This window comes from Porites lutea, chromosome 4 (genome assembly GCF_958299795.1).
Source record: "Porites lutea chromosome 4, jaPorLute2.1, whole genome shotgun sequence".
Lineage (NCBI taxonomy): Eukaryota > Metazoa > Cnidaria > Anthozoa > Scleractinia > Poritidae > Porites > Porites lutea.
The window spans coordinates 4,800,075-4,820,968 of record NC_133204.1 but is presented as its reverse complement, the minus strand read 5'-3'; the positions used below and the strand labels follow the sequence as shown (position 1 = coordinate 4,820,968).

Sequence of the window (20,894 nt, the reverse complement as noted above, 5' to 3'; positions counted from 1 at the left end):
TGGCTTTGTTTAATATTAAATGATCACCATTTTTCACTCTGTTAGTCGCATTCTTTCATTTACATTTCCAGCATTTCGAGTATTCACTGCAAGCATTATAACAGTCACTGTGATTTTTTCTTTTCGCTCTTGACTTTAACGACTTGTGGTCCTCGAAACGATGTGTTTCCTATTAAACGGACATTTTTCTTATAGAATGTTTATTAAAGGTTTCAAATAGATGAATAAAGAGATAAATAAATAAATAAATAAACTTTCAGTTACCGTATTTATTCGAATAGGCGCCCAATCTCGAATTAGCGCCCACCTCGAATAAGCGCCCATCCTAAAGGCAGAAAAAGTTAATAAGCACCCAGCCTCGAATAAGCGCCCTCCCCCCCCCACCCCCTTTCACCTCCCAACCGAAAAAAAATGAATACGTGCTAATAAGAGACTTCCCCGGAGAAGGAGTTTTCTTAAGTCTCTTAAGAGCATTTTACAGAAACCTTGCTTTGTAACATCTTCGAGTTTTGTTATTACAATTTATTGTTTTGTTGCAAAATAAATATACTAAACTTTTTTAAATTCTGAAAATTTAATAAGCGCCCAGCCTCTAATAATGCTCCCACCTCGAATAAGCGCCCACTCTCAAGGTCCAAAAATTTAATAAGCGCCCAGGGCGGTTAATCGAATAAATACGGTAATAAATAAATTCAGTTAGTAAATCAGAACCAAATATTTGCTAATCAGTTTAAGACCTAATACAAAACTAAATGGACAGAAAGAAAGGGAAAAAATGTGGAGGAGAATGGACTGAATTATTTTTTCTCCAGATTAAAAAACTGATTAGATTAAGGTCGTTTATTTTGATAAGTTATAGAAGACATAGAAGTAAGTGGGATTAATTTTGAGAAAACATGACTTGACAAGTTCAGATCAGATTTCACTTTCCTCAGTCAAAGGGCCAAGTCAAATCAGCTAAGTGTTAAGGAATGTCTGAAAGCACTCAATAGGTGCGGGACATTAGAGGAGAACAACAAGATGAATGTAGCTACCGTCGTAATGTTGCTTTCCTTCTGTGCAACTTTGGCGTTACCTGGTAAGTGTAACTATACTTTGTATGCCCTTGGTACTTCTGACGACTGGGGAAGGAACCGAGCTGAGTTTCCTTTCTTTCTTGATGGGAAGTGTTGACCTTTCTTTGTTTTCTTTCATCCATTTTTATTCCAGTGCCAATAGATAAAAGTGATCAAGGCAGAGTAGAAAGAACGGTAAGTTATGCATGCCTTAAAAACATCACTTTATGAATCACTACTCGTAGATAATCTTGGCCGGACCGCAGGAACAGGAACATAAAAGGAAGGCTTATGGCGTGACTTCAATGGGCCGGGAAGAAATTGGTTAATATGTTTTGCTTGTTTGCTCTTAAAGGAGAGGAAAGTGCAGAAAAGGGTTTCTGATGGGTAATCAGCGTGAAAAATAGATTTAAAAATTGGTTTTACGGCATTACGAGCTAAAAAAGCACGGACATGTTTGAGTTCAATATCGAGGACGTCTGTAGATTAGGAAATGTTTGTCGTGAGTACTCTCACTGATAGCTTCAAAATCTAGAGGAGTATTTAACAAAGATTCGAGGGACACTATCCAGTATTTGTGAAAACTATTTCCATGTTTCTGCGCGAAACAATACGTACTTGTCTTTTGGGAATCGGCTCTTATTGCGTGAAGGCATGCTAAGTAACTCGGATTGTCATGTTAACCTTTAAAAGTTAAAAAAAGCTTAACAGCAATTTAATATGTTATCTGGCAGCAATATACCCTTACTCGAGCTCTCGATTTCGTACTGGTTCTAAGGAATTTTTAAGGCATTTGCTCAAGCAGTAGAAAGATAATTCGAAAACTATCTACTTATTACAGCCCACAACACGAATGATTTCATGCATGTGGTTAATGTTACGTTCCTGAAGCATCCTGTAACGCTGAAATGGGGTCATTTCCTTGTTGTCGTGTGATCTCGTAAGTGGAGGTCGATGCACCAATGGAGTCTAGAATTGCAAAATTGCTGAAAGAGGGTTAAATATTTTTTCTCTTCTCCGTTTAAAGTTTCAAGAGAGACATATTGTGTGTACGCTAACCATATTATTAATCAAGAGAGGATAAAGGAGTGTCTTCTTTCGCATCACTATTGTCCCTTATGTGTAACTTGACCAAATGCAACTTGGCACGACCGCCTCCACTTCGGCAAATAGCGTTTCTTCACACAGGCGTGTTATGTGGTTATGTAGACTTAAAAGTATCCCCCGTCATCTAGCCTTCCGATATTTAAAACCACCCCCGGGCTCCCACCCCCACCCCATCCCCCTTAAAACTGCGATCATGTCCTCCCTTGTCCTTCCATGCCCAGATATGGCTCTCTTAAAATGATCGTCTGCAGGATCGATTGTTTTAACCCTTTAGGTGCCAATAGTGACCAAAATCAATTTTCCCCTAACAATATCCATACACTGTCTAGAGATAAATTATGAGAATTAATAAAGTGATTACCCAAGAAAAAATGCCTTGATCTTTTATCAAATTCTCTCAACTCATTCTTTAAGGAAATGTATGGAGATCAGTTTGGAGAACTTGTATGTGGATACTGGGGCTTAAAGGATTAATGGCTCCTTATGCAGCCTCTCCCTCCCACCCTTCCTCACAATCCTCCTGGAGATACTACTAGAATTTGAAAATTTTTTTTAAAATGCCATGGTCAACGTTAGATTGTATTATTGTTCATTGGATTGGTTGTTATAAAATGATTTATTTGGTAAGTCTGTTGATATCCTAATTTTTCCCCTCTGTTTTATCATTCACTGATTTCCCCGTTTGGTCTGAAAAAATCCCCCAGAGCTTGGCTTTCTCACGGACCTTCTTTTCTGGTCTTTAGTTCTCCATCTTTTTCTTGCCCTTAGCCAAGTGTCATTTTCTGTTTGTAATTTGTGCTTACTTTAGAACCTTGTGTTATGTATTGCAGATTTCTGTCGAGGAACTGGAATCTGAGGTCAGTGATGCATAATAATAATAATAATAATAATAATAATAATAATAATAATAATCCGTCACGACAGCAAAAAAAAAAAAGGCGTGTAAGGACTTGGTTTTTAACATGCTGTTAGGCTAAAATTTGCCGATGTACTTTGATTCTCTACAAGAGTATACAATAGACCTTTATACAAGAACCTGTTTAGCCTAATATTTGAAACCAGTTCTTCTTTTCTAAAATAGATATCAAAAAAATCAATAATAATAAAAATGTCAATACACCTGGGCAAATAAGACACGTGTAAGTCAACATCCTCTTTGCAGACATAGATGCCTAAATATCACTCCAACTGCGATGTAATGATATGCAGATTTTATATAAGGAATAAGCTGAATATCACCAGATACCTTTACCTACAGTGTATTTTAGGCTATTTAGCTTGCGCTAACTACCATTTATGTAAGAACCTGTTAATAGGCTAACTTGGGAAAAAGCAGGTTCTTACTCGCGGCTTTTTACTAACTGCATGCACGTGTACTTGTAGATAGGAAGTTATCTGTCAAAAGTAATCCCACTCGTTTGTTTCCAGATTAAATTCTGTTTCTAGATTTCTTTTTTAGCCTTAGAGGTTCAGCTGTATGTCCATTTAATTCTAAGTTTATATTTAGATCACATACAAAAAGACTAAGAAAAAAACGTCAGACAAGGTATCAAATAAAAAAGCAATATAAAATACGTAGAGAGAAACGGATGGATAGATGATATAAAAGTTTCTTTGGATGATTAAAATTAGTCATGATGCTAAGCACTAACAACACTTAACACTAAAAAGTCATGTAGATGTTTGTTAAATTTTGCTTTTTATAATTATCCTTTTGAGAATTATTCTTTGAAGAAAAGGTCAAACCTATGTCACTTACAAGACGACCTGACTAACTGGTTTTTGATTTCTTCGTTATCAAATCAGTTGGAAGAGATCGAGGACCATGTTGACGCTGTTAGAAAGAAGGTGAAAGAGACAGCAACAGCAAGCAAGGGACCATCCACAGGTGAGCGGGCTACATATTTTCAGTCTCTCAAAGTCCTATTGAAAAGACACTAAAACAATACCACCACTACCACCACCACTACCACAGACCTTCAGCGGCGGATCCAAGTCGCTTCTTGTGGTGCAGAGGGGTGGGTCTCAATGGAGTGGTAGCTTTGACGGTTGTCGGTTAATTTTTTCCAATTTTCACGGTTGACGATTAAATTTTAGAGCTTTTGACGGTTGACGGTTCAGTATATTAAGTGGAAATTTAGTACAAACGTTAATTAAGAGTAAATATTAACTTCTGTATGAATTAATATCAACTGTCACCGGTTGTGTTTTGGAGGTTGTCTTGGCCTAATTCACTTACAAAATTTCAAAATATTTTTTTACAATTAGGTTGTAATGTCTAGAAAGAGTGTTTTTGAGAACATAGGAACTGTTTTTTTCAGTTTATAGATTTTTCAGGAGACACAATCCCGTGAAGGCCAGATGAAATAGTGAGATTCGAAATACCTCGAAACTTTTCCGACTTTTACGGTCAATCTTAATCTGCATTTTTAACAGTTGACATTAAAAAAACCTTTTTTTTGACGATTGAAGGTCAATTTTTAGGCTGCTTGACGGCTGACGGTTAACCCCATTGAGACCCTCAGACAAGGACCTTTTCCCTGATACAAATTGCAAGTAGAATAATACGACCTTGAAGAAAACTCTAAAATGGTGAATTTGATTTTTCTTTATATACATATTTCCCCCAGTGTTCTTGCTGTAAGGATCAGTTTACTGATTTTCTACTTGGTTGTCCATCTTCTTTACTGATCCTGGTCTACTCAAGATCCGTCTATCGTCGCTTATTTGTTGTTGTGGTTTTGCTTCTACACTCAAACCCCGCTTAACGTAGACCCGCTTAATACGGACACCCCATTATTACGGACAGTTTGCTTTGTCCCTGGGGAAAGCCCTTACGTTTTCTCTCAATAAGGACCCGGGGATGGGGGGGGGGGGGGGGGGGCATAGAAAGTGTCCGTATCAACCGGGTGTTCGTAAAGTGCGGTTTGACTGTAGTTAAGGTTTTATCATTCTAAATTTTGCCTTGTGTTTTTATGTTAGACTGCAAAACAGTCGTTTTTTCCTATAAAACTCGCTTTTTCAACGCAAAAACCGCCGGTGCGGCAACAGAAGTGGCACATACGTGCCGCTCTTCAGTCTCATTTACTGTTTTCAGCCTTTCTCCAGACCTTTCGTTTGACTGTTCGTGCGTAGTTGACTATGTAAAAATAAGGATTTTTTTGCAGCCTATTTTGTTTCACCCATTCGAAACAATGCGTTTTAAATCAAACGACGTAAACGACGACGATGGAAATGATCGACAAATAATGTTGCCGAGCAGCACCGAAGAGTCACCGAAGTGATGGTTGGATGAGCATACAGTCCAAGTAAGAAGAGACAACAAATAATTGATCAAAGATGGCTAACAACGTTCCCAGCAATGCGGCCTGGCTCGTTCGATTTGTTCAGTACGCTCTTTTCTATTCATATACCCTAAGACTCACTGATGTCACTTTGTTTTGTCTTTCTTTTAGACATTTTTTCCACACCTTCCGCTGAGACAACCGTTCCAATCAATGAGAAAATTGAGATTACTACACCGACCCTGAAACCGACAAACCAAACCATCAGCACAATTTCTCCAACACTAACTGGAAGTAATAGTACCGTGGTAAAAATCCAGGTTGAAAAACTTCAACCAGAAGTTGTTGTCAAAGAGAACAAAGGCGAGGAGAAAAGTAAAATCGAAATTAAGGTAGAAAAACTGACCCCTTCTGGGAAGGATGAGATTCAAGTGGAAAAAGTAACACCAGCGCCAAGCGAGGCAGGAGAAAATACTGGAGATACTGTTTCAGTAGAGAAGGTATCTGCAGGGGAGGAAACGAAGCAGGACGTAGCGGAAGAAAGCATCAGAGGCAAAATACAGGTAACAAAAATAGCTACAGGAAGCGCGCCTGTGGAGAAAGTTGATGAAATTTCCGTAGAAAAAGTGCAAATAGAACAGAAAGAGGAGCAAAAAGAGGAGGAAAAGGGAGCGTCAGCTGAAAGCGTAGTTGTAGAAGAAGTAGAGAGGAAGAAAGAGAGTGAAGAAAAGCCTCCGGCTCATATCTCAGTGAAGAAGACAGCAAATGACGAAGAACTTGATCTCGAAGTCGAAGGAATAAGAAAGAACAAACCTTATATTTCAGTTGAGAAGATTTCCCCTGATGACAGGCAAACAAACGTCAAGAAAAAAGAAACGTCTAAAAAAAGCATTGTAGTGGAAAAGATAAACGAGGAAGAAAATAAAAAGGAAACGAAGCCTCTCATTCAGATTTCGGTTGAAAAGATGAAAAATGAAGAGGATCTTGATTTGGCAATTGGAAACACAAAGAAAAGCAACAATAAAGAAACGGTTATTTCAGTTGAAGAGGTTTCTCCGACTGAGAAAGCTACAGAAGTAAAAGTTAAATTGACTCCCACTACAGTCAGTGTAGAGGTCGAGAAAGTAAATGAAGTTGAAGAAGACAATAGGCCTCATGAGATCACTGCTAAAAAGGTGCAAAACGATGACGATGAAGGCCAAGGAAAAGAGACAGAAGAAAGTGAGGAGGAAGATCTCGAGAAAGCTGCAGTAGGCAAAGGAAACACAAAGAGTGAGAAGGCCAAGCAAGCTCTAGTCAAGGAAGAAAAGAAGAAAACTAACACAATTTCTGTTCAGGTGACAGAACAAAAGGCCTCAAATGACGAATCGGAAGAAAAAAGCCTGAATCTTGAAAGAAGAGACATGATAAACAATGAGAAGGAAAAGGAAGACAAGTCGGTGGTGAAAAAGTCTGAGGAAAATGTTAAGGTCGCTGTGAAGAAAGTTGATCTTGTACAACCGCGTATAAAAACCGGAAGCAGAAACAATCAGGATATTAAGCAGGAAGCTGCGGAAGAAGAAGATCTTCAGATGAAGCCGCAAATGGAAACATCACCTGCTGAGAGTGACAAGGCACAATCTAAAAAAGTTGAAAAGGTCCAATCCGCCACACCTTCCGATGAGGACGTACTTGATGACGCCAATGACAACCGAGATGAAGAAAAAGAGTTGGAAGATGAACAGGAAGTGCTAACGGAAAAGGAAACACCAGAGGAAAGAAAAATTGCACAAGCATTTGACAAGGCTCTTGACAAGGAAAGGAACAAAGCAAGGAACATGAAGACTGAAGCTCCCACGACCCATTCTTCCATTCCTACAACAAAAAAGCAGTCAACGAAAACTCGAGAAACGGGACCGCAAAAAGAAAGGGTCAAGCCTTCTTCAAAAGCCAAATCAAAAGGAGATTTGTCCATTGAAGAACTTGAGTTAGCTGCTTTGGCTGAAAAAACGCTCAATGAAGACGACACAAAGGAGGCGAAAGTGTTTGTTTCCACTCAAACATCACCCACTACTGCAGTGAAGGAAAAGAAGAATCCGGAGGCGACAGTGGCAGTGACGAAGGAAACAACGAAACCCCTGTTGAGTGGGAAGGAAACAGCCAAAGAGGAAAAGAAGCTTAAAGAAGAACTGGCCATAGAAACGAAACTGGAAAAAACTGGGGTAAGCGTAAAGAGTTTAATTTGCTTCTTTAAGCTAGTTTGCGTGCACTAAAGTACATCGAAGCTCCATGCCAAGGGAAGGAGCAATACTTGAGATTTAAACAATAGTTGAGGCAGAAGGCTAGGCTAGCATGACCACATGGAAATCATGTATAGTCCCATCTTCAATAGGAGACTTTTAGAAAGTGTCCTTGATTAGAACTATAAAGTCCTACAAAGTCCTCTACAGGGAGGCTCCGCCCGAAAGGGGTACCTTTTTCAAGTTTTTAGTATTCAGAGGGGTAGGCATTTCACAAGTTAAAGTACATGAAAAAGAAGGGAGTGATTTAGGTATTCAAAAGGGCATTGTATTTTTAAATACAACGCCCATGCTATATTAAAATATAGCATTTGAGCTTATCACTGTTCTCCCGTCCCGGCCAGTGGCATTCTAAGGGTTTAGAATTTGAAGGGGTTACCATTTTTAAATGAAGGTATAGAATAGGGTATCTTTTTTTTTAGAAAAGAGGGTATATTTAACTGTAAGGGGTTTTTCATCGGGGCGTACCTATAGCCTTCTCGAACAAAACTTTGGTGAGTAACCTCCGCACCTGCCGCGATATATACTTGCTTAAAGTTAATATTTAAACCTGTCATCCCTGAATTGTAAAGATGCAGTATGGCTCTAGCTTTTGAGCGTTTGGTCGAAACCAGCTGGTGCTTTCGATTAGGGTGTCAATGGGGTTAACTGTCAACCGTCAAAAAAGGTTATTTTTTATGGTCAATTGTCAGAACTGCAGATTAAGATTGACCGTCAAAAAAGCTCAAAAAGTTTCAATGCATTTCAAATCTCTCTATTTCAGCTGGTCTTCACGGGATTGTGTCTCCTGAAAAATTTATAAACTGGAAAAAACCAGTTCCTATGTTCTCAAAAACACTCTTTCTAGACATTACAACCTGCTTATTGTGAAAATATTTTGAAATTTTATGCGTGGAAGGCCAAGGCAACTTTTAAAACACAACAGTTAATATTAATTCATACAGAAGTTAATATTTACTTTAACGTTCGGGTTAAATTTCCACTTACTAACATTCAACCGTCAAAAGTTCTAAAAATTTAACCATTAACCGTCAAAATCGGTGAAAATTGACCGTCAACTCACCACCCTATTGAGACCCTCTTTGAATGACCCCTATCCCGCTGCGATTTCCCCTTTCCTTGATAAAGCATCCCGTAGATGCCCACGAAACTTAAATTTCTTGAATTTCGACAGAGCATTATTAGGAGTTTAAGCCACTTTGTACTGCAGAATAGTTTCACCTTCACTTATTGTCTTGTTTTTGTTTTTTTTCAATAGCACCCGCCACTCATTGAGGTCGCGAAAATCACAGAAAAACCCAGCATGGAACCAACAACTGAAATAGTCGAGGAAGATCCCGACATGAATCATAACAAGGAAATTACTAACAATGAAACAAAGAAAGAACCTGTACCGGCAGGGCAGGATAGCGAGGACGAGCAAGAAAGACAGCTGGAGAATTAGATACTACAGTAATAATGCATTCTTGTAAGTTGCTGTAAGTCGCTTGAAATGGTTTTGAACAATTTTGAAGTTTGCCAGTAGAACATTAGAGATTTTTTACATATCGGACATAAAAATGGTAAAGTTAGCTAGGTGTGTTTTGTGAAGAAAACCTAATGATGAAACCTTGTGTGGTCCGGCTTTCATACAAATATATAAAATGTAATAATTTTTCTTCTTACTCGAATAGTTTGCGTATGTCTAGCGCCACCCACCCCCCCCCCCCCCTCCCCTCTCCCCACTTTACGAGAAAAAAGTAGAGAACGCGACGTTACACTTTCATGTTAACTCAAAAAAGTAGCAATAAACGGTCTAGAAAAATATAATGGTTTGGTTGGTCAAATTATGGCAACTTTTTAGCTTAGCTTCTTTAGTTTCTGTCGGAAAAATGGTAAACTGAAGAGCCACTATGTAACCGCCAAATACAGCGTTTTTCTCGACACCTTGTCCACTGGCAGATTTTCATTTCTCTATATGTCAGCTTAAGTGATTATATTATGGTAAATGCAGGATACACTTCTTTTCTCCACAAAATTGACATTTCCATGTGGGTTAAGTTATATCTCTCCTAGTCCACAGTCTAAAAGAAGGTTTTACGAAATAACTGACGTAGGATTGGCTAATATGTTAAACCTTATATGGAAGCATGTCGAAAAATAAAAGAAAACGAAGAATCTGAATTTTTTTTGCTCCGTTTTATTTGCTTCTTCAATCTTGAACATGTGTCAAGCTGGTACCCATATCTTACAGGGGAGAGAAGGGGGGTTGCAGAGACGGCGGAGCGTTTCGAAACTTGGAGGTGAGGGGGGGGGGGGGGGCATCTTCCACCTAGCCATACGCATACCCCTACTCAAATTTTCCAAAATGCCTTTGAGTTGTTCGTTGGCAGAAGCAAACCTCTTCGCAATAATCACAGCGTCTAGTGTGTCCGTAATCGATTTGTGACAATGCATCAGTAGGCAGTTGTTCGGGCGGTACTGCTTCATGATGCTTTTTAATTAGTTTTTGAGTCGTCTGAGGGTATAAAATATGCGCTCTAAAGTCACAGATAATGTCAAATGCATCCTTAAAACTCTTTTTGAGCGCCAAAATGTGGGGAAGCTCTGCCCCCTGGAGGATGGGGCTACGGAGCCCCCTGCCCCCTTCTCCGCCGCCTATAGGTTGTTCCATCAGTTTAAGTGTTTAATCCCTGGCAGAGTTGGGATAAAAAATATTTCATACAAGTCCATGTTTTATATGTCACATGTGGTAATGCACATGAACGGATTGAAAGACATAAAATGCTTAAGAGTCTAAGAACATTTCCATTATTTTTATTGCTTATTGTGATCAAAATACCCCTTAAGGAAAGTTATCTCGGCTCTTGCATTTCAGTATCTACATTCCCTCCCCTTACAAAGACCTAATACTTCTTCAATAAACTGCTTTCTCTCAGACATCACTCGCAGACATACGTATAAGCATGTACGTTAGCAATCTCAGACTCTAACTGTTGCTTATTTACTGAAGTTGCCATTAGTCCTTTGATTACCTGCGACCTTTATTAAGCACCTTTATCTCTTTCCCGTGTCGATCTTTTCGAAGGAAAAAAAAGACTTGCAGATGGCAGTTTCGAAATACCACTACATGCACTATTATAAGCATTTATCAGACTACTTCCGGATATTTTTTTAAATCATTGCCCCTGATAAAGTTCCATTTTTATGCTCAATTGCTGCTGATCTGCTTGTTAATCCATGTGAGGAGATACTTCACCCTGGCGTACACACCGTACTTGCCTTTATCAGCGCATCCAACACCCCAGCTTGTGACACCATGAAGACTGTACAGCCCAGAAGCATCCTTGCACACCATTGGTCCGCCGCTATCTCCCTGGCATGAATCCACTCCCCCTTCAGTCAATCCTGCACAAATCATTGATGCATGAATACCGTACTGCTTATAAGCCTTTTCGCATGTACTTTGACGTACCACGGGAACGGTAGCTACTTGTAGCTTGTCTGGTTGACTTCCACCAGACGCCAGTGTACCCCAACCTGTGATAACACACGAATCTCCAACAACTGGATCACTAGATGGTAAACATGCGAGATTGGTGTAGCTGAAAAATAAGGAGGCGTACGTAAATTTCGCATTGAAAAGAGACTTTTAATTATAAATACACTGTAAATTAAAAAATATCTGCCTCAGTCCCGAATATGATATGTTTTTTTTTATCTAGCCGTTTGTTTTTTTTTTGAATACCAACCTAACGAAATTTGCTGTCATTTGAGTGAAAGGGCGTCAAAAGGAAGGTGTTTTTGGGCTCGATAAGCTCCAAAAGCACACTAACGAAGGAAAAAGAAAGAAGAAAAAGAAAGAACAAGGAGGAAGACAGGTGGAGAAGAGAAAAAAGCAATGGTCGCACTCTTAGTTTTTATAATGGCTACTTTGGAGATGTACTATTGTTGGAGGGAAAAGGTCCATTCAGCGGGAACGTTAGATATATAAATATATATATTTTTTCTTCTCCAGAAAATTTTCAAAGCCTAGACTGCGAGTATGCGCGTGCAGCGTCTTGAAAATCTGTCAGAGCGCGCCGGATATGAATGTGCCACCAGCGAAGCCGCGAGCAGCAAGTTGGGCGGCAGTCTAAATTTAGCCCTTCAGGCCAAAGCCTTGGAGCCATTTGAAATCAATTTAAGCTAAATTAAACAGCCCAAAGAAAAGTCTTTTAAAGCCCAAACAGAGACTCAAATCAATCCTAGAGACCTGCCTAGGTAATTTGACTGTATTCGCCCTGACTTAAGGGAGACAATTTAGATGCCCAAAATAGTATTGTGTTTTACTCACAGAAACGCCCCCCTGATTTTAGCGCTATTTCTTTATTTGCGGTGTAAGCATTATCCCAGACCATCGAACACATTTATTTTTAAGTTACGTTTCGCCCCAAGAATACTGCTGGTATGGGACCTTTTTGTACACTCAGTTAAGCAAAATTTCCAAGAAATAAAGTAATTAAAAGAATAATAAATCAAAATACTTCTTCCACCACAGACTATGCTATTCTTGAACTTTTCTCTTGGCTTTGCACGCATGCGTTTCTATTCTGGTTAATACACCAGCATGCAATGAATTCTCTGTTCAACCGTTCTGATTTACTGGTGTATAATGTTCTTCTGTTGCTCAGTGTGCTCTTCAATTTTTCGATAGTAAATTGCGAAAAGCCTCAAGTCATATTTAGTTTTCAGTTTGAGTCTGAAGGCACCAGTGATAGCCTCACATTCTCCGCACCCCTACCACACTCATAATTTGGAACAGAATGAGGTGTTTTCTCTCAGGTCGACGGGAGAACAAAACTGATCAGCTGATTAACTTACCTATCCAAGATAGCAGGACGTTCTAGTTTTAGCAGCGCGATGTCATGACTCATGTCTATTGGTTTGTGGTATGATGGGTGCTTGATGATCTTAAGGAGCTTAAATCTCTGTTCCTTCGCATTTGGCGGTTTACTTTCAACTCTATTATGAGCCCCCATTCTAGTCACAGTAAAAATATAATGATTAGCCTAATCACCAAGGATCTTAAACAGAAAAAGTAAATTAAACCTGCAGGTAATTTTATCGAGGACTATATTTCCCTCAGGTCTTTTATCTTTCGTTTATCAGTGACTATCTAGAATTCTACTTGTACAGCATCGAACGTCAACAGGCAAACTCTGAATGTTACCCATCCTCTTTTTTTGTCTCGTTTTTTGTCTTTTTTTTTCATTTTGTAATACGTCAATGAAGCATTTCGGAAATCCGTGTTTCAAGAAATTACCGAGTACCCTCCATAAAAAGCAAAAACTTGAATCTGAGGCTCGTGGTTATCAAAAGTCCTCGTGAGACGTTAACGTTGACGAAATGGGGGCTGGCTCGTGGCATGTAGACTGAAACCACATTATCAAGTTGTTTCATTTTCTCGGTAATAGCTCGGCTTTGAAACCATGGTTCCATAAATAAACGATTCCGTGAAAAACAAGTTCCATGCTTAACTTCCACAATTAATTTTAACATGGGTTTGATAGTAGTCGTTATGGGAAAGGGGCTTGAGGGAATAGGGGGACTCCGTACCTTTTCCGTCTTCCGTTCTCTTCCAATCAAGCAATAAACTTGTCAGTTATCAAAACAAAGCAATTACAACACGGACAGGTATCTGAGCTCGAAAACACTCCATGTTTCATATTTTTACTCTAAAAATATATCCTCGGCTCGAGGTCTGGTAAGCCAGGTGGATTTCCATTGTCGGTAAAGTTTTACGTGTGTATGCAAGTACATTTTACGCGCGTAAATAAAATAGAGGCAATGTATGGAAGGTCGCGCGCGCGTTAACGTTAAAGTTGAACCTCGGTCAACTTAAACGCTAAATGCCCGTGACCATACACTCATTGCCTCTATTTTATTTACGCGCGTAAAATGTACGTGCGTACGCACGTAAAAATTTCGCGACAGTGAAAATCCACCCTAAGTTAAGAAAAAGTCGAGTTATTACAATGTAGATGATTGATTTAATTGTTTTAACCCGTGATCAGCTGTTTCACTTCTTCTTCGAAAATACTTCTTCTCACCTCACAATAATGTCCCTTGATTTGCTGCCCTCCACGCAGTGAGCGGCCGTTACCACCCACTCTGGATGCACTAACGTTCCTCCACAGAACTGTCGAGAAGTCTTCGCCGTTTGCAAAAGCGCTTGCCAGGGGTAGTCTCCGTGCTTCGCCGCAGTTCCACCAACAATACGTGAGTCTGGCCCTTTTCCACAGACTCGAGCTCCTATGGTGATTTTTTATTTAAAAAGTGTCACCAAAAATATGCTGCTTAAGTGTTCAGTCGTTCAGACGAGCAGGTGTAAGTTATTAGGGACTTTAATCAAATCGTAACGGTGACCTCTACTACGGCGACCGGAAGTAAAAAAGCCCAAAAATAACTCAGTGCGCATGCTTGGAAATTACCTTTCCTCGTAGCGTCAAATCCTACAACGTCAAGACCACCTGTCGAAGTTGACTTTTCTCCTTTTTTCAGTCACTGGTTATAAAACCTTTCACATATTTTTTTTTTTTCACTTTATCAAGAAACTTTATGACGCTAAGCTTGATCTGGTTTTCCAGTAATTACGTCTTCCCTGCGTTTTAGTAACAGCGAAAGCAAATGAGCGAGAAACCCCGAAGTCACTGTTTGGGAGCCGTTTGCGTAGCTGTTGAAATTTGGCGGGCTATAGTCAGTGACGTTGTGGAAGTAGTAGTAGAAGTCACCTTAGTGATTTGCTTAAAGTCCCTAGCTAATGTCAGACGGAGAACGGTAACAGTTTGAAAGTAAAGTAATTTTCGTCGTAGTTCCTTACTCTACGTCAGAGATCCTTTCTTTCCGATAGGCTACTGAGAGAGGACTAAGACGAATGTTGTGCCAAAATGACGCAAAACTTGAGCCTTTCAAAAAATTCTTAAATAATCGCGTTGTGTTCAGATCGTAAAATGTTTTCGCAAATGTTCTCTTAGTAAAGTGTAGTTTTGATCTAAAACAAACTCAAGCGAGAGTGATATCCGTCACGTCATAACTCATAATAATATGAAGTAGTTATAACGCCCTGTCTTGATATTCTATGACAGCAATTGTGTATAATTATACACAAAGGCCACAAAAATTATGAAAAACTAAATTAGGTTATGGGCAGTTTAATTACCGGAAGGAGTGGATGGGGATGCTGGAGGCTGAACGGTGGAAGATGGAGCCATAGTTGGTCTAGGCTTTTGCGGTTTTCCCATTCGTTTTTTTATCCACTTCATAAATACAGACACTTTAGCATATACTCCATACGCATCTGGGTCAGCGCAACCGTAACCCCAGCTGGTCACACCATGTAGGTAAAATCTGAATGCAAAAGACAGCGTTTAGCAATTAGTACTTATTTTGCATGAACTCTCGCAATGTGCAAACAGCTCATTGGATATACGTTATAAAAAACACAATTCATATTGCAGATTTTGTTTTATGGATATCACTGCCATAAAAAGGTTGCCTTGACAAATGATCATTAACAATTGGGTATTGGGCATTTTAATTGGGCCAACGGAACTCACTACTGTAATGGTTTGCTAGAGTGGCCGCCAAACAAAACTGAGTGCCTCAGTGCTTAAAGACAAATGCCCAAGTAAGCAACCTTTTTAGAATCATGTATATATAAATCTACTACTCTGTCCCTCATTATTGCTACTGGCTGGGGCCCGTTTCTCGAAAGGCCCAGACAGGCGACTAAGTAGAAAAAATCTGAGTACTCCTAGCAGGAGTAGAGCCAATGACCGTAATTCTGGTTACTAGTCCAGGTTGATGCTCTACCACTACGCTACAGCTTGAGACTCGTGCGAGCTTTGGCCACTGAAATCGGTTCATGTGGCAAGCATCCTGCATACTGCTAGGACTGGCATGTCGATACAAGCTTAAAATGATAGAAATGTGATGGCTTAAAATTCATCATCACATTTTGTATCAAACAACAAGAGCATTCCCGGCCAGTTAATTATCGTGACTTTCGAGAAACATGTACCGGGTCTTCGTCCCTGTATTGCTGAATTGACCCGATTGCCTTCAGTTCTCTGAGTTTTGTGCTAATGAGACGTTTTCTTTCAACTTACTCACCTTTCATTATTTCCATTTCCTACACCACAAACAAATGGTCCCCCACTATCTCCCTGACAGGCATCTTTTCCTCCTTGCTTCAGACCAGCGCATATCATAGTCTTGTCTATCTTTCCTTTGTAAGCCTGGTTGCAAATAGCGTGGGATACAGCTGGTACTTCTACTTCATGTAAGACATCAGGTTGTGATCCGCCTGATGCTGTAGTTCCCCAGCCTGTTGTCCAACATTTCTGACCATGGCTAGGATCTGGGACAGATTCCGGAAGACACACCAGGTTCACCTCTCTGCAAATTCAAGTCAAGAGGAGCGTATGATACAGTCGACTCCCGATAACGCGAACCTTCAAGGGAAATCGAATAAAGGTAGAGTTATCGGGGGTTCGAAGCAAAGCACCAGATAAGCGGGAAATGGGATGGGGGAGGAACGCAAGTCGTTATACACATTTCATTTCAAGGGCAGCACAAACTTGTCAGCAAAGCCTAAAGATTAAGTATTTTTTGCCTTTTAATTACGTTTAGTTTTCCTCTTTGATATCTTATACTTCAAACGCGTGCATCATCTTGGCAGGAAAAAGTGCTTGGCAAATGTATCTGAAAATAAACCGGCTTGTGAAAACACCGTCACATAGACCTTTAGTTTTGGTACAAAATTCTTGTTCGGTCTGAAACGCATAACACTTTCAAACGGGTTCAGAGCCGCCACGTGCTTTGCATGACTTAAGCATGCATCTTTGAACATTAGGGAAGCTAGAGCATTGTAAGTCCACCCAAAGTTGATTTGTCATAAACCCTCAAAAAGAATGACACAATGGAAAAAAAATAATAATAATGAGCCAATTCAATGGCCTGCTTCAAGTTGGCTGGTAAGCTCAATTGGTAAAGCGCTGCGCCAGTATCGCCGAGGTCAAGAATTGGAAGCCTGAATTTGTTCAGACTTTCATTTAGTAACTGCAAAAGTTGCGTTTAAGCTGCGATGATCCTCGTACTTTTAATTCTGTTAATCAATAGGACTCAGTAGTGATATCAGTTTTTACTTTATTCTGCCTCGTCTCCCCCGAGCTTACCTGCTTAACTTGGCCTTTCGATCCAACTTCAGCAAAGCCACATCATTGCTTTGAGTCCTTTTGTTGTATTTCCAGTGCTTGATAATTTGAATGACTTTGAAATCCTGAACTATTCCATTTGGTTTCTGCTGTTTTCGTTTATGTGACCCTAATCTAAAATAAATCAAATAACTTTGTCTCAAGACATTAACACGAGTCTGCTTCGTTCCCAGACTTTTCGCTCTCAAAATTTGCGCGCAAAGAAAGGTGGGAAGGAGAAAACGATTCGCTTCTCTTTTTTGTATTCCCGTGCTTCCCAGTAGTGTTTCGTTACCATTCACTCGTGTTTCAAGACTGCTTTTGTTTGCGACTTGAAGTGCGAGAAAGGAAGTGCCTAAGGAGGAGTGAGAGCACGTACCTGGTGTGAATTGTACGGACTACGAGTACGTGCGCTCGCGTTTCGCCCGCTCTACTATCCCTAAGGAAAAACGGGGACTACTCGTAGTCTATGTGAATTGTGTCATTTCAATATTTCACATAACGACAGCAGAACAAATTTTGCAGAAAAGAAGAGGACAATTATAAAACTTGGACTGGTACACCTCGTTAGTGTGCAATGCGGGTTAGTCAAAATGGCACTTCCGTACCAATCTGACATCCCCTCCAACATCCCATGAGTAAACAGGGAAACACGTCACATTCAAGAAGTTCAGTCTTCTCAGTGAAATGATAATCAAATTACCGAACTTGTACAGTCTTTGTACTCTCGCCGTCAATGCAATGTGCAGCGGTTAACACCCACTGAGAGTCAATCAGGGAACCTCCGCAAAATTGATTTTTCCGTTTGTCCATTAAGAGCGCCTGCCAGGGCCATTCGTTTTCCTCAGCCGCCGATCCACCGACGATTCTCGGCTTTCCTTTCCTACCGCACAAGAGACCTAGCAGGAGGATACAGATTTAAAGGTGCTATATCACGTTTGCTACCTTTTTAAATAGCTAAAACCCGTCTTCGCATCATGGTCCACTTTTGTTGTTTACAACCGGATACTGATCTAGGCATAAGATTGAGACTATTTCCTGTTTTATCTAACACCTTTTTGCATCACTACAATACCTTATAGTACTATTACTAAACGAAAAGAAAAAAAAATAATGATATTATTAATAAAATTAACAATAATGATCATCATCATTAACAACTTGACACTTGGACTCTTGCCCCTAAGAATACACGTGATATAGCGTGATTCTTTGGGTGTTAGGGGTGCTAGGTCAGGGCTAAAATCAGAGTGCGCCGATATTTTTCATCAGAGCCTGATCTCTGGTTGTTATTACACCATACTGACGAGCCCCAAAGACGGCGAAACAGCTGTCTATGGCTACAATCCCGCTCTGCTTAGAGTTCTTTCGGTGTCGTGTCACGTAGTACGATCAGCATTGCAGTATTCTGCTTGCAGAATTTAATCATCATTATCATCAGACATTCATTTTGCTAAGGATAGTAAGGGTGAAGGTGGATTGAAACTTGAAACATTTGGGCCAACTTTTTAAACTTTTAACTCCTTGTCTTCCTCCTTTTTTTTGAAAGTATTTTTGACAATGCAACTTTAAAAAAAATATATATCTCTGTTGTTATTTACAATTCCATATAAAGCTATACCTCATTGGAAAGGGCAAAAATTAAATTTTCAGAAAAAAAATATTTTGGTCTCAGGAAACCCAGAATATTCCGCAAAAGAAATTAACAAGGCATATTTCTGCATAAAAATTTTTCAAAATTTATAAAGAATGTCATTTGGCCAGGAAATTCGTCTATTTTGTGCAAAAATCACTAAAAAATTGTGTCTGCCATGGTTAGTATTAATGAACTTCCATGATGAAATTTGTTCTGCATTTAATTTTTCTTCATAAACGGTACGAGAATATTTTCGGATGGTTAAAAGCACTAAGTTATGACCCTAAATTTGCCAGGAGCTTTTTGCTCAGAATGTTACCTAAAACAGCGACCCGCGCGCCTTTCCGCGTTATGTTTCACGTTCCGCATGACTCGGACCCCCGTAACGGTAACCGACTTGTGGGTACAGCTCGATACAGAGAAATTAAGTTGAATTGTGAATCAGAGACACGCAATGACCAGTTATTTCTAGATACTTCGGAAGTGTCCTACATGGTTGTCTCTCTCTTTTTCAGAAGCCTGCTTGGTTAATTTGCATGGAACTGTCCTAAACACTACTTATCTGTTTGTTTCGAGTGTACGCATTGTTAATGAACCGGGCCTTGCTACATGATTAGTAATGGTAACAGGACTGAGCGGAGTCCAATTCGGTCTGTAATCATACGAGTGATTAACAAAATCGGACGACCGCGTAGCGGGAGTCCGATTTGTTTAATCACGAGTATGATTACAGACCGAATTGGACGACACGAAGTTCTGTTACCAATTAATCATAACTTTAACAAAATTTGTGATATATAGGGCTCTTTTTAAATCAAAACACAAGAAATTCCAAGATTTTTTCGCTAGCTATGAAAAAAAAAGCCATTTAAGCGCGCGCGTGATGGCGCGTACTTTCCAATTACTTAGGCATGACGCGTACTGTCCTATTAAACTGTCCTATTAAGGCTGAAATCAGGGCAGTTGAGAACCAATCAGATTTGAGAATTTTGTTATAGTTATGATTACATTGGAAAAATGGATGATTTCATGCCAACTGACAGCGTCCACGCAGCACGCACAAGCGAGCTGTAATAACTGATACCTTGATGATCCACGTAAAATTAGACCGCGTGATCATAAGAACAAAATTCAAAAATAACCTTCGCGGTATGGACCGAACTAAAAAAAGATTTAAAATAATTATCATGGGGCACGGGGATTCGCTCTCTTACCTCATTCTCTCTCGGTTTGTATGTCTTAGGGGAACTTTACTTTATTGGTTGTCTCCAAAATTTTAGGTTGCTTTTCCGTCCCATCCGAAACTGTTAGCTGCCCTTGGGCCCGCAGGCAAAATTCGAGGACATGGAGATCGGAGAAGATTCGATTCTATGGGACGTTTTGTCTTTACACCGATCGAAATTTTCAAGAGACCTTTTGTAACAATAATTGCAATATATGTGTAATAAAATGTGAAAACGCAACTTTCGAAAATCGTAAGTAAGGTAGACAACCGCCTGAAGTGAATATCATTGACGAATGGATCGGTTATCCAATATTTTAGCTTTTCTCGAGCTAAGAAATTACTAGGAAAACCGTTATTTTGCTGAAAAAAGTCGTTGGGTGCTGCTGTTGTAAATGAATGACCCTTTAAAGTCCAACAAATATAGATAAGACAAAAATCCACAATACAGACAAGTCAGAGGACTGAAAAAGATATCATTCGCGCGAAAGACTTACCTTGAGCACTTGAAACCGCCCAAAGGCTTAAAAACAGGATACCGGTAGTTAACATTCTCGCCAAAGGACCCGAAGCAACTGTGAGATCAGTCTAATTAAGCTTTAATTTATAAGCAGGAGAAAAACAAATAATTTCGAGCAAGTTGTAGCAACACTTAAAAACCCTTTTTAAAACATGAGCACACACGCATTAACCCCAATTGACGTCACAATTTACTTTTAAACAATCAAAGTTTGCTTCTCTTGTTGATAGTTTAGGAAGTTCATGTATGAAGTTCTAAATTTGTATTCTCTCAATCCGGATTCCTAGCTAAAAAAATCAAAAACTTAGATCAAAAAAAGGGGAAACGAAATTTTGCTTTCCATTTTTCAATATTGAATAATTCTTCTTTCTTCAAAAATGGTTTAACAGGTTCAACAGTATGTGGTGTATATTCTTTCTTCCCATCACATTACTATCGAATCATTTCTGTGATCAGAAGTTATGCGGCGTTTAAGTGCATTTTGTTTGTATTTGTGTCCCTCTGCAAAAATAGTAATTAGAGGACGCTTCCTGCACAAACATAATACTTACTCACTAGGCAGATGGACCATTATTT

At 39.5% G+C, this 20,894-nt stretch overlaps 2 protein-coding genes across 2 annotated transcripts; one reads left to right on the top strand and one right to left on the bottom strand.

The window, feature by feature from the left end:
* Positions 1 to 943: 943 nt before the first annotated feature.
* LOC140935363 (uncharacterized) lies at positions 944 to 9,888 on the top strand. Its single transcript, XM_073384912.1, has 6 exons — positions 944 to 1,078; positions 1,210 to 1,250; positions 2,993 to 3,019; positions 3,969 to 4,050; positions 5,618 to 7,647; positions 8,984 to 9,888. The coding sequence occupies exons 1-6, from the start codon at positions 1,021 to 1,023 to the stop codon at positions 9,167 to 9,169; spliced, it is 2,424 nt and encodes an 807-aa protein (XP_073241013.1). The 5' UTR covers positions 944 to 1,020; the 3' UTR covers positions 9,170 to 9,888.
* Positions 9,889 to 10,860: 972 nt separating this feature from the next.
* Positions 10,861 to 20,413, bottom strand: LOC140935314 (transmembrane protease serine 9-like). Its single transcript, XM_073384867.1, has 8 exons — positions 20,296 to 20,413; positions 17,644 to 17,839; positions 16,923 to 17,075; positions 15,859 to 16,143; positions 14,906 to 15,093; positions 13,797 to 13,998; positions 12,568 to 12,726; positions 10,861 to 11,309 (listed from the first exon to the last, which is right to left on the bottom strand). The coding sequence occupies exons 1-8, from the start codon at positions 20,348 to 20,350 to the stop codon at positions 10,916 to 10,918; spliced, it is 1,632 nt and encodes a 543-aa protein (XP_073240968.1). The 5' UTR covers positions 20,351 to 20,413; the 3' UTR covers positions 10,861 to 10,915.
* Between the last annotated feature and the right edge of the window lie 481 nt (positions 20,414 to 20,894).